Here is a 12,783-nt window from a genome sequence, read left to right on the forward strand (position 1 = left end):
GCTAGGTGGCGCCAAACTCGTTAATGTGTGGGTGGCAAAGATGCATCTGGCTGCTGCTCGTGTTTCGGAGGGGATACGGGTTAGCTTCAATCACCTCCGTCAGGGCAGGGTTCGGCATAGACAGAGAGGAAGCACGATGCTAATTGAACAATTGGATGCGCTAAAAAGGGGAGAAAAAGGGGTAAAAATTTAAAAAAATAAAATAAAAAAATAAATAAAATAAAAAGTTTCAGGGGATCTGGAGAGATCTCAGTTTGTGCAAGCCATTAGAGCTCTGAGACTGCACTGCATGAGAAATCGTCATGCTACTTTGATAAATATAGCCACATGGGCTCTTAAGTACTTAGGAAAACCATTGTCACTTAACACAGTCAACCGCTGCGTTTGTTTGTTTGTTTTTAGGATTTTAACATCATGATTTACACTTTAGTTACATTCATGACAGCAACGGTAGTTACTCATTACACAAGGTTCATCAGTTGACAAGGTTATATCAAACACATTGTCTTGGACAATTTAGTGTCTTCAATTCACCTCACTTCAGAGATGGGGAGTCGCACGTAATGCCAAGTTCACACTACACGACTGGATCTCTTGTAATCGGGAGTCTTTCAAGTCAGTGTGGCTTTCACACTACACGACTGATCGGCGATAGGGGGTTTCACACTACACCAACTATCACCAACTGGAATCGCAGACGAGCTTCTCTGGTCTCCAAAACTACGTTCTGTCATGAAAACAAACGTGAGAACTGATGAGGGGTTTAATGATATCACGTCAAAAAATGCACGTCAACAAGTAGCGAGCGATCAAAGTTGTGTATGCCGATGTATTCTGATATAAACTACAGTATATTATGCCCCTGTCCCACCTTTTTACAACGCCTCCCCTGCGTTTCCCTTCACCCCGTATCTTGCGTTCTCACTGGCTGTTCGACATAGCACTCATTGGCAGTCAGGCAACTTAGATTCAAATATCTGACATGCTAGAAATCTCGTTTCGGTCGCTTCGGCGAGCCGCTCGGATCGAGTTGTTGGGTAGTTCACACATAGCGATTGAGAGTTTCGATCGCCGAGCGAACACCGAGCTGCTCCTGAGCCGGCAAATCTAGCACTGACCAGTTGCTGAGCGAAATTGTGTAGTGTGAACTAGGCATAAGTCGCACACACAGCCACTTCAGACTGTGACTCATTTCAAATGACTCAGACTCGATTCGTGACTCACATAAAATGACTTGTGTCCAACAAAAGTCAGCAACATTAGTTACGTGTGACAATTATATACAGTGTATCACAAAAGTGAGTACACCCCTCACATTTCTGCAAATATTTTATTATATCTTTTCATGGGACAACACTATAGAAATAAAACTTGGATATAAGTTAGAGTAGTCAGTGTACAACTTGTATAGCAGTGTAGATTTACTGTCTTCTGAAAATAACTCAACACACAGCCATTAATGTCTAAATGGCTGGCAACATAAGTGAGTACACCCCACAGTGAACATGTCCAAATTGTGCCCAAAGTGTCAATATTTTGTGTGACCACCATTATTATCCAGCACTGCCTTAACCCTCCTGGGCATGGAATTCACCAGAGCTGCACAGGTTGCTACTGGAATCCTCTTCCACTCCTCCATGATGACATCACGGAGCTGGTGGATGTTAGACACCTTGAACTCCTCCACCTTCCACTTGAGGATGCGCCACAGGTGCTCAATTGGGTTAAGTCCATCACCTTTACCTTCAGCTTCCTCAGCAAGGCAGTTGTCATCTTGGAGGCTGTGTTTGGGATCGTTATCCTGTTGGAAAGGATTTCGAAGGGAGGGGATCATGCTCTGTTTCAGAATGTCACAGTACATGTTGGAATTCATGTTTCCCTCAATGAACTGCAGCTCCCCAGTGCCAGCAACACTCATGCAGCCCAAGACCATGATGCTACCACCACCATGCTTGACTGTAGGCAAGATACAGTTGTCTTGGTACTTCTCACCAGGGCGCCGCCACACATGCTGGACACCATCTGAGCCAAACAAGTTTATCTTGGTCTCGTCAGACCACAGGGCATTCCAGTAATCCATGTTCTTGGACTGCTTGTCTTCAGCAAACTGTTTGCGGGCTTTCTTGTGCGTCAGCTTCCTTCTGGGATGACGACCATGCAGACCGAGTTGATGCAGTGTGCGGCGTATGGTCTGAGCACTGACAGGCTGACCTCCCACGTCTTCAACCTCTGCAGCAATGCTGGCAGCACTCATGTGTCTATTTTTTAAAGCCAGCCTCTGGATATGACGCCGAACACGTGGACTCAACTTCTTTGGTCGACCCTGGCGAAGCCTGTTCCGAGTGGAACCTGTCCTGGAAAACCGCTGTATGACCTTGGCCACCATGCTGTAGCTCAGTTTCAGGGTGTTAGCAATCTTCTTATAGCCCAGGCCATCTTTGTGGAGAGCAACAATTCTATTTCTCACATCCTCAGAGAGTTCTTTGCCATGAGGTGCCATGTTGAATATCCAGTGGCCAGTATGAGAGAATTGTACCCAAAACACCAAATTTAACAGCCCTGCTACCCATTTACACCTGGGACCTTGCCACATGACACCAGGGAGGGACAACGACACATTTGGGCACAATTTGGACATGTTCACTGTGGGGTGTACTCACTTCTGTTGCCAGCTATTTAGACATTAATGGCTGTGTGTTGAGTTATTTTCAGAAGACAGTAAATCTACACTGCTATACAAGCTGTACACTGACTACTCTAAGTTACATCCAAGTTTCATGTCTATAGTGTTGTCCCATGAAAAGATATAATGAAATATTTGCAGAAATGTGAGGGGTGTACTCACTTTTGTGATACACTGTATATACTACCGGGGGGACAGGGGGGCAGGTGCACTGGGGCCTAGGGCGGAGGGGGGCCCTCCACGACATTAACTCAACTCTCCACCGCACTACACCCCTAACCCCCCCCCCCCCCCCTCATTGGCTGCACTCGCCAGGTCGTTATTATTAAATTACAATATTGTAGCGGCAATATGTGAGTGACATTCAGCTCAGCCAATCAGAATGCAGCACCCGGTTTATACATGTGCGTTTGGACGTTCTGCAGTTAGTTAGTTTTTTATATGAGAGTCGCCGTATGGCACAAGCATTGAACCCAAAGTGTTGTAACGCTCATTGAACGCTCCTTTATTCCCACACCTCGGTAAAGTGCGGCGATAACGAAAGTAAAAACATGACAATATTTTTGTTAAGTAAAATATTAAAATACCTAAAAGACAATGAAATATCATAATACATGTAATCACAATATACAGTGAGTGCACAGCAAGGAATTTTGGAAATCTGTGTATCCTTAACGTTACTAGGCCAATATATGTTTATATATGAAATTTGTTGAGGTGGCCCATGAGCTCCTAGTTACGCCACTGCTTAGATGGTCTGAAAGACAGTGAAAACGTGGACTGTGAACAGATGAATCCACGGTTCACTTTGTTTTGGGGAAAAATGGACGTCTCTGTGCCCAAGATGAAAGGGACCATCCAGACTGGTTTGATGAAAAGAGCAAAAGTCAATATCTGTCATGGTATTGGGGTTCATCAGTGGTGAATTGCATATATGTGTATGTAACATTGACGCGGTGACGCATATTGGAATTTTTAGAGAGACACATGCTGCAGTCAAGGCTGTCTTTTTCCTGCAGTTCAGATCTGTCTCCTATCAAAAATGTATGGTGTAGCATGAAGAGCATCAGACAATGGTGACCACGGACTGCTGAGCAGCTGAAGTCTTGTATTAAGCAAGAATGAAGAAAAATTCCACTTTAAAAACTGCAACATTTAGTGTTCCTAAACCAATAAAAAGTGTCATTAATAGGAAAGGTGATGGTGATGTTTCCTACATCTAACTTTCGCCCAACCTGTCAGACCCTCTGCGACCCTGACTTAAACAGAAACAGCGGTGGCAAAACAGAAAATGAATGAATGAATAAATTAATGATATTATATATTTGTATTTAGATATCAAATAATTGTGTTGTTGTCTCCCTCCAGGTCACTTTTGGGCAATCAAATTGTAAGTATATTCTTTAACATTAACAAAGTAAAAAATTTTAAGATATTGTCTAATTGGTGTGTATTTTTTTATTTTATTTTATAATTTTTCCCAATTTTTTCCCCCAATTTTCTCCCCTAATCTAGTCGTGTCCAATTACCCTGAATGCGTCCTCTATACTGATTCGACCCTTCGCTGACTGAGGACGCCTCTGAACTGACATACGCCCCCTCTGGCACGTACAGTCAGTACAGACTGCATTTTTTACCTGCACGAGTCGAGTTCATACACCGACGGGTACTGTGTACAGAGGGCCACACCCCCATCAGCATTATTCCTCAGCCCTGTGCAGGCGCCATCAGTCAGCCAGCAGGGGCCGCAGTTGCACCAGTTATGAGGACCTATGATCCGACTTTTTACCCCTAACCCTATAAACAACAGCCAATCGTTGTTCATGCTGCCGCCCAGCCCGGTCGGAAGGCAGAGCTGAGATTCGATACGATGTATTCGAAACCTCAACTCTGGTGTGCTAGCGTACTTTACCGCTGCGCCACCTGAGCGGCAATTGGTGTGTATGTAACACATTCATGTTTATCACTGTCCTACATTACAACTGCTTTTAAAAACATTTAACCATTTAGGAACTAAGATACCAACTGATCCAGTTTAAAAACAGATGTTTTTTTCTCATTTTTATGTACTTATGGTCTTCAGCTCTGCTACCCTACTGGGTTTTGTTGACATAATTTGCTCTGCTACAAAAAAAAAGGGTCTGGACTGGAGGCAAACAAGTACAGCAACAACATTCATTGAAAAAAAATTGAAAAGATGTCAAGCTAAAGGCATATGTTTCTCCAAAATGTCCTTAATTTCCATAAACAATCCACATGGAAGACGTGTACGATTTCAACAAAGGTTTTTGTGTACATCTTTATATTTTAAGTGAGCTTGAGCCCAGAAAAGTCAAGGCCATTGCAAGTCAAGTCAAGTCAAATTTATTTATATAGCGCTTTTTACATTAGACATTGTCTCAAAGCAACTTTACAAAATCCAGGACCAACAGATACAAAAACCCCTGTTGAGCAAGCCGAGTGCGACTGTGGCAAGGAAAATCTCCCTTAAAATTACAGGAAGAAACCTGGAGGAACTAGACTCAGCAGGGCCCATCCTTCTTGGGTGGTCATTTCTGGACGTTGTTGACGTGGGCCCTTTACTGAGTGTAATACAGGGCTAACTTGCATTTTTGAATTCAGCAAACTGGCTGTATTTATTAAGAAAGTTTTTTAAAGTATTCCCAAACCCATGGTGAAATTGATTAATGATATTATGCATTAAAAGATGCATTTTTTTGTATTATTATTGTTATTAAAAATGATAATACCTGTACTGGTATACTTAATAATATGAGTGTTCTGTTTCAATTTGTTTCTAAATAACAATGGCAACTATAAAACCTAATATATTTTGCCAGTTATTGATAGTCACATCTTAAAATCAATATGTTGCAATCATCCAGTTAAAAATCTGGATTCTTTGTATACGTGTGTATGCACAAAAATATTTTATCCACTAAAATATGTTACTATTTTGTTATTTATTTCTGTTGTTTACACAGAAATGTGTATAAAGTATAAAAATAGTACTAAATAAAGCAATAAATATGTACATGACCTTTTATATCTATTAATTATTTATTTACTGAATATCTACGGACATGCAGACCTTAAGATCAAATAGTCATGCATTCAAATAACTGCACCATCTACTTTACATGTCAAACTCAAGGCCCGCGGGCCAAATCCGGCCCGCCACATCAGCGAGAGCTTAAGGCGTATGATTGTCTTAAAATACACTGTAAAATCATACATAAACTGCATCTCCCACAATGCATGCTGATTTTGTGACCAGCAAAATGACCACATCCTGCCACTAGATGGCAGTGTTTCTACATCAGCGTTTAACTGAGGTGGTTTTCCAACAAGTGATGTTGAGAAATATTTGCAAATAATCCCAAAATGTACAAGAAGAGAAAATTGAAGCAGAGGGAAGAGAATTTAATGAAATATGGGAAAGTTGTGCTTCAAGTTTGTGCTTCAAGAAGAAAAACTGGTATGCCTTTTGTGTTATGAGGCCGTGTCTGTGGTAAAGGAGTACAATATAAATGTATCTGTGTATCTGACACCAAACACAGAATTTTGCCTCCAAGAAAAAACAACAGTCATAAATTTTCACAACTCAACCAAAATAAGTAAAGTAACGTATGATGCAAGCCAGTCATCAGAACAATGCACTATGCTGGGCTTAATGCACTTATCAGGGTTGTGTATGCCTGATTAGGGGTGGGCAATATAATATCGTTCACGATAATACCGGTAAAGTTGTAAATTCGATATGATTTTTGCCATATCGCGATATTGTTAGCAAACGCGCGTCACTCGCTCTCAAGCGCATAACAGTGAAATAATGGCAACCAATGCAGAGAGTAGTACCGGAGTTAGCATTGAGGACGAACTCGTCCCTAAAAGGCGAGCTACATCAGCGGAAAGCGGAACACTTTCGTTATTCATATGTGCAATAATTTCGTTATTCATATGTGCAATAATAATAATAATGTAAGTATTTTAATTATGTGTGAAATAACTTTTTAACCCTTTGATGCACAACCTGGGTCAAAAGTGACCCAACTGAGTTTTTATTTTCTATATCTTTGCAATAAATTAATTTCGTCATTCAAGCTTCCATGAATTTTTCAGTTAACTTGTTTTTGATCATCACAAATCCATCACAAATCATTTTTGTATCACTACCCTTCTAATGCACAACATGGGTCAAAAATGACCCTTATGTATTTACTATGGAATTTGACAGAAACTACTGACATTTGTAAGTGTTTGTAGTCAAAAACATATTTACTGATCTTTTGAAAGACAACCAAAGATTAGGCTCTTGAATCTTGAATATGTCCAATACTATTTGCTTCCTAGCTGTTTACATATTCTAGTATAGATAGCTTGTATTTGTTAAGACAGCAAATACATGAATAACTGACAAATGTGCATATTAAAATATTCTTAAATGGATGAATATGGGTAATTTTTGACCCATGTTGTGCATTAGAAGGGGTTTGCTTAGCTTGTGCATCAAAGGGTTAACTTTCTATTTGCTAATTTTTCTTCTTTTTTTTTCTTTTTTTTAAATTATTAAAGTGTTTATTCTTCTACATAAATGAGTACTACTGTAAGAACTGCAATTTCCCTCTGGGATCAATAAAGTATTTCTGATTCTGATTCTGACTTTCCTTTGCGTATGAGCATGGAAATTGAATCACTAAGTCAGTAAGTCAGAAACGACTCTTTTCAGATGAATTATTCATTGGAATCGAATCAGAAAACTGTGCTCCTATCTATGGTAAATATTCATTCCTTTTGCTCACTCTGTGGGCAAAACAACTCCGGTTCAAGAGATTCAAATGTATAAACCAATCAGAGCTTCGAATTCAGATTTTGGGCAGAATTTCAAGCTCTCTCTTTATTGGTTGCTGTATAATTGACAGATAAGTGAACAAATTACCAGTTTCAGCTTTCAACCGCGACAGCCGAGAGAATAAATTAAGTTAAATCTAAGACGGTTTTCATTAGTTAGGTGGATAAACACAGTTAAATATGGATTTTTATATTCTGGAAATATTCTGGAAATATACAAGATGGCCTCCAGGGTAAGCTGCGCGCTTTCATTTTGCAATGATAGCAAAGCATTATTAAGTATTAAACGTTTGTTTAATATAAATATTGTCAATATGAATACAAATACAGCCTGTAATAATACAAAATATAAACACTGTAATTAGTCAGAATTGATCAGAACTACAATGCTTTGTGTTTTTAAGATAACTTATAAACAATATAAGGTGAAATACGGGCAGTGGCCTGCCATTGTACTTTAAGTTTACATTATATCGTATCGTATCCTATATCACCACTTCTCAAAAGCATATCGAGATATGAGGTTTTTAGCCATATCGCCCAGCCCTATTGGAAGTGATGCTTAATTTAATATACATTTAGTAACGTTTGTACCTTAGATTTCCTGACTGTCTGCAAAACAAAAGTGTTTTTAAAATAGACTTTTTAAAACTTTTTAAAGTAACCAAAATATTGTGATATTATTTAAAGGCCATATCGCCCACCCCTATGCCTGATGGTATTTTATTAACTGAAAACACAGCAAAAGGTGGAAACACTGTTGACACCTCGGTTTGCATAAAAATGCATACTCACATCTGTAAAGACTATTACATACAGGTAAGATTCAAATATATTTTATTAATTAATATTTGCTTTCCTATCTTTCTAGGTCCGTCATGTAAATATAAAACACTTGCGTCAGTAAATGAGATCACTATCTGGACAGAAAACAGGACTTGCAGTGTGCAAAATGCCACAATGCAACAGAATGACTCCAGTATTATAGTCACTAAACTAATGCCTGGAAACACGTACTTTCTTAAAATCAACTGCTCGGACGTCTGCTGTGACAACTTTTCTACCAGTAGGTCTTGCTACAAGGTTCTCATATAATTTTTTCCCAAACAAAAAATCATGAGTATATTATTGTCAAAATAAATTAGATTTGACACACTTATTTTACATTTCTCAATAATTCATTATCCTTGGGTTTTGACATTTAAACCCTCTACCGCCACAAGCAAGCCACATTTGGGCTTTCATATATACTCATTTCTTTCAAACCGTAGAATTTAAAATTACACTATATACCCATTCTAAAGTGAAAAATTTACCATGAAAAAAAGTATGTCGTATGTTTCTCTGCAGATCCCGAATCAGTGAAGAATATCAGTGTATTGGATCAAAATAACAGCAGCGTGCTAATGGTATGGTCAGCTCCTCAGGGTCATGTGGACTCATATGAGGTGAACATCTCCAATGTGGGACTGAACAAATATGTCACAACCGTGCAGAACCAATCACTGATCCAAGAGCTTCAGCCAGGATGCATGTATAACCTAACCATAACCTCGGTTAGTGGAGGAATGAAGAATATCTCTCAAATCTTTCAACTTGCTACCAGTAAGCACTAAATACATTACAAAGCTATAGATTATACATCGATCAGCCATAACATTAAAACCACCTTCTTGTTTCTACACACACTGTCCATTTTATCAGCTCCACTTACAATATAGGAGCACTTTGTAGTTCTACAATTACTGACTGTAGTCCATCTGTTTATCTGCATGCTTTGTTAGCCCCCTTTCATGCTGTTCTTCAATGGTCAGGACCCCCACAGGACCACCACAGAGCAGGTATTATTTGGGTGGTGGATCATTCTCAGCACTGCAGTGACACTAACATGGTGGTGGTGTGTTAGTGTGTGTTGTGCTGGTATGAGTGGATCAGACACAGCAGCGCTGATAGAGTTTTTAAACACCTCACTGCTGGGCTGAGAATAGTCCACCAACCAAAAATCTCCAGCCAACAGCGCCCCGTGGGCAGCGTCCTGTGACCACTGACGAAGGTCTAGAAGATGACCAACTCAAACAGCAGCAATAGATGAGCGATCGTCTCTGACTTTACATCTACAAGGTGGACAAACTAGGTAGGAGTGTCTAATAGAGTGGACAGTGAGTGGACATGGTATTTAAAAACTCCAGCAGCACTGCTGTGCCTGATCCATTCATTCCAGCACAACACACACTAACACACAACCACCATGTCATTGTCACTGCAGTGCTGAGAATGATCCACCACCCAAATAATACCTGCTCTGAGGTGGTCCTGATCATTGAAGAACAGTGTGAAAGCAGGCTAAAAAAGTATGTAGAGAAACGGACTACAGTCAGTAATTGTAGAACTACAAAGTGTTTCTATATGGTAAGTGGAGCTGATAAAATGGACAGTGTGTGTAGAAACAAGGATGTGGTTTTAATGTTATGGTTGATCGGTGTATAGCGTGTGCATGTTGGCACATTTGTGACAAGTTGATGATTTATTCTATTTTTACAGAGCCCAACCCTCCAACAGAAATCACTCTGATTGGCCAAACAAATGTGTCTCTCACTCTAAATATATTGATGGATGGACCTGGTGTGGCTTACGAAGTTTCGTATAAATTGGACCAATTTAACACCACTACGATTTTACAAACAAACAAGACCGTACAGCTTACAGCTTTGTCACCTGGGAGCCAGTACAACATGACAATATGCACCATTGGAGTTATGGATTTGAAAAGCTCCAGTATCAACATCACTGCCTACACAAGTATGCAGACATTTACACCCACCGCAAAATAACTCAAAAAATTTGGGACTGGGGCAAAATAAATAATGTTTATACTTGTAGTTCAGTTCCATTGGTCCGGACCAACTATAAGATTTATACATTGTTACATTTTAGTCCAGGTTTGCTTAGCGTTCAAACTCACATATTCACAATCAAACCAAAATAAGTAAAAAGGGACATATGACGCAGGCTCATGTTCATATTGTGGTCATACCTAAAATGTATCACACCAGAATTCATTTAGGAATTGACTAAGACCCCTTTATTTGGTGCGCACTAGAGTTTGAAAGAAAGTGTTTGTAGTTTGAAGTAGTGCTGGATGATTTTCATGATTAATTCGGTTAATTTGAATTAATGTTTTCACATGTTAGAAATGTGACAATCAAGATCGGGGGAGGGGGTTGTGGGTCTGTTCGAAAACCTAGTGCACTCTCTACATAGACAGCATTTTACATCATTCTATGCGCGCTCCCGACAAGTAGGCTGTTTGAAATCCTAGAGCCCTTAAAATGTTCTCTACTGTAGATAGATATCTTAAATGTAAACATTGTTTTCAGTGAATAACGAGGGAGCATCCGATGCTTCCTTAGCGATGAGGCCAATTCAGTGCAGCACGACTTTTCTCACAAAACTGTCAGTGACAATTTAACCGTTTTCGGTACACGGAGGAAGATGTTAGTTCACATGCTAGCGCGTTGTGCCACCTCATCCCATTGGTTTGAATGCCATGAGGTTAACTGTGTTAGCTTAGTAAGCGAAACCCAATGTAATCTCTGTCTGCCTATGTAGGCAGTAAAAGAGCAAGGTAGCTCACTAGGTTTTTGAACACACCCAGGGTAATGTTAATATAAGGAGGTTATGCTTGCACATTATTAAAAGTGAGAGTTGTTTGTGAGCTATTCTTAAAAAGGATAAAGCTTATTAAGATTTCTGTTAGTTTTAATTATTGTTATAATTTTTGGTACAAATTTTGTTGTGCTTACAAAAGTAACCATTGTTTGCACAATTTAATAATTATAGGTGGTGCTGTTACTATTTTTGCACTTCTGCAGTCTTTTAAATAAAATGCAAAAGAAGAACAAACCAAAAAAATTGCAATCGTAATTGAAATATCGTTAATAAATTTGAAAATAATCGAGATTTAATTTTTTTGCAATATCACCCAGCCCTAGTTTGAAGTTTGTTTTAATTACACCAAAGCTTAAAACATTTCACAATGAATAGCTACATTAGTAACATGTGAGGGAATCATGATTGGGTATTAAAAAAAAATCCAGGAAATCACATTGTAGGATTTTTAAAGAATTTATTTGTAAGTTATGGTGGAAAATAAGTATTTGGTCAATAACAAAAGTTCAACTCAATACTTTGTAACATAACCTTTGTTGGCAATGACAGAGGTCAAATGTTTCCTCTAAGTCTTCACCAGGTTTGCACACACTGTAGCTGGTATTTTGGCCCATTCCTCCATGCAGATCTCCTCTAGAGCAGTGATGTTTTAGGGCTGTCGCTGAGCAACACAGACTTTCAACTCCCTCCACAAATTTTCTATGGGGTTGAGGTCTGGAGACTGGCTAGGCCACTCCAGGACCTTGAAATGCTTTTTACGGAGCCACTTCTTCGTTGCCCGAGCGGTGTGTTTGGGATCATTGTCATGCTGGAAGACCCAGCCACGTTCCATCTTCAATGCTCTCACTGATGGAAGGAGGTTTTGGCTTAAAATCTCACAATACATGGCCCCGTTCATTCTTCCCTTAACACGGATCAGTCACCCTGTCCCCTTTGCAGAAAAACAGCCCCAAAGCATGATGTTTCCACCCCCATGCTTCACAGTAGGTATGGTGTTCTTGGGTTCTTCTTCTTCCATTTTGGTTTCATCTGACCACATGATATTCTCCCAATCCTCTTCTGGATCATCCATATGCTCTCTGGCAAACTTCAGACGGGCCTGGACATGTACTGGCTTAAGCAGGGGGACACGCCTGGCACTGCAGGATTTGAGTCCCTCTCGGTGTAGTGTGTTACTGATGGTAGCCTTTGTTACTTTGGTCCAGCTCTCTGCAGGTCCCTCAGTGTAGTTCTGGGATTTTTGCTCACCGTTCTCATGATCATTTTGACCCCACGGGATGAGATCTTGACCCCAAGGGAGATTATCAATGGTCTTGTATGTCTTCCATTTTCTTACAATTGCTCCCACAGTTGATTTATTCACACCAACCTGCTTGCCTATTGTAGATTCACTCTTCCCAGCCTGGTGCAGGTCTACAATTTTCTTCCTGGTGTCCTTCGACAGCTCTTTGGTCTTGGCCATGGTTGAGTTTGGAGTCTGACTGTTTGAGGCTGTGTACAGGTGTCTTTTATACAGATAACGAGGTCAAACAGGTGCCATTAATACAGGTAACGAGTGGAGGACAGAAGAGCTGCTTAAA

General features: G+C 39.9%; 1 protein-coding gene across 1 annotated transcript in view; it reads left to right on the forward strand.

Annotated features, from left to right (window-relative positions):
* The first annotated feature begins 3,506 nt into the window (after positions 1 to 3,506).
* The window catches only part of ptprja (protein tyrosine phosphatase receptor type Ja), a 44,647-nt gene continuing 35,370 nt past the window's right edge, over positions 3,507 to 12,783 (forward strand). Inside the window, exons 1-4 of the mRNA XM_062989305.1 lie at positions 3,507 to 3,549; positions 8,406 to 8,600; positions 8,885 to 9,139; positions 10,076 to 10,333. Coding sequence (XP_062845375.1) covers positions 3,507 to 3,549; positions 8,406 to 8,600; positions 8,885 to 9,139; positions 10,076 to 10,333 — 751 coding nt within the window. The remainder of the gene's footprint in view (positions 3,550 to 8,405; positions 8,601 to 8,884; positions 9,140 to 10,075; positions 10,334 to 12,783) is intronic.

Source organism: Trichomycterus rosablanca, chromosome 27 (assembly GCF_030014385.1).
Source record: "Trichomycterus rosablanca isolate fTriRos1 chromosome 27, fTriRos1.hap1, whole genome shotgun sequence".
In the NCBI taxonomy this organism is placed as follows: domain Eukaryota; kingdom Metazoa; phylum Chordata; class Actinopteri; order Siluriformes; family Trichomycteridae; genus Trichomycterus; species Trichomycterus rosablanca.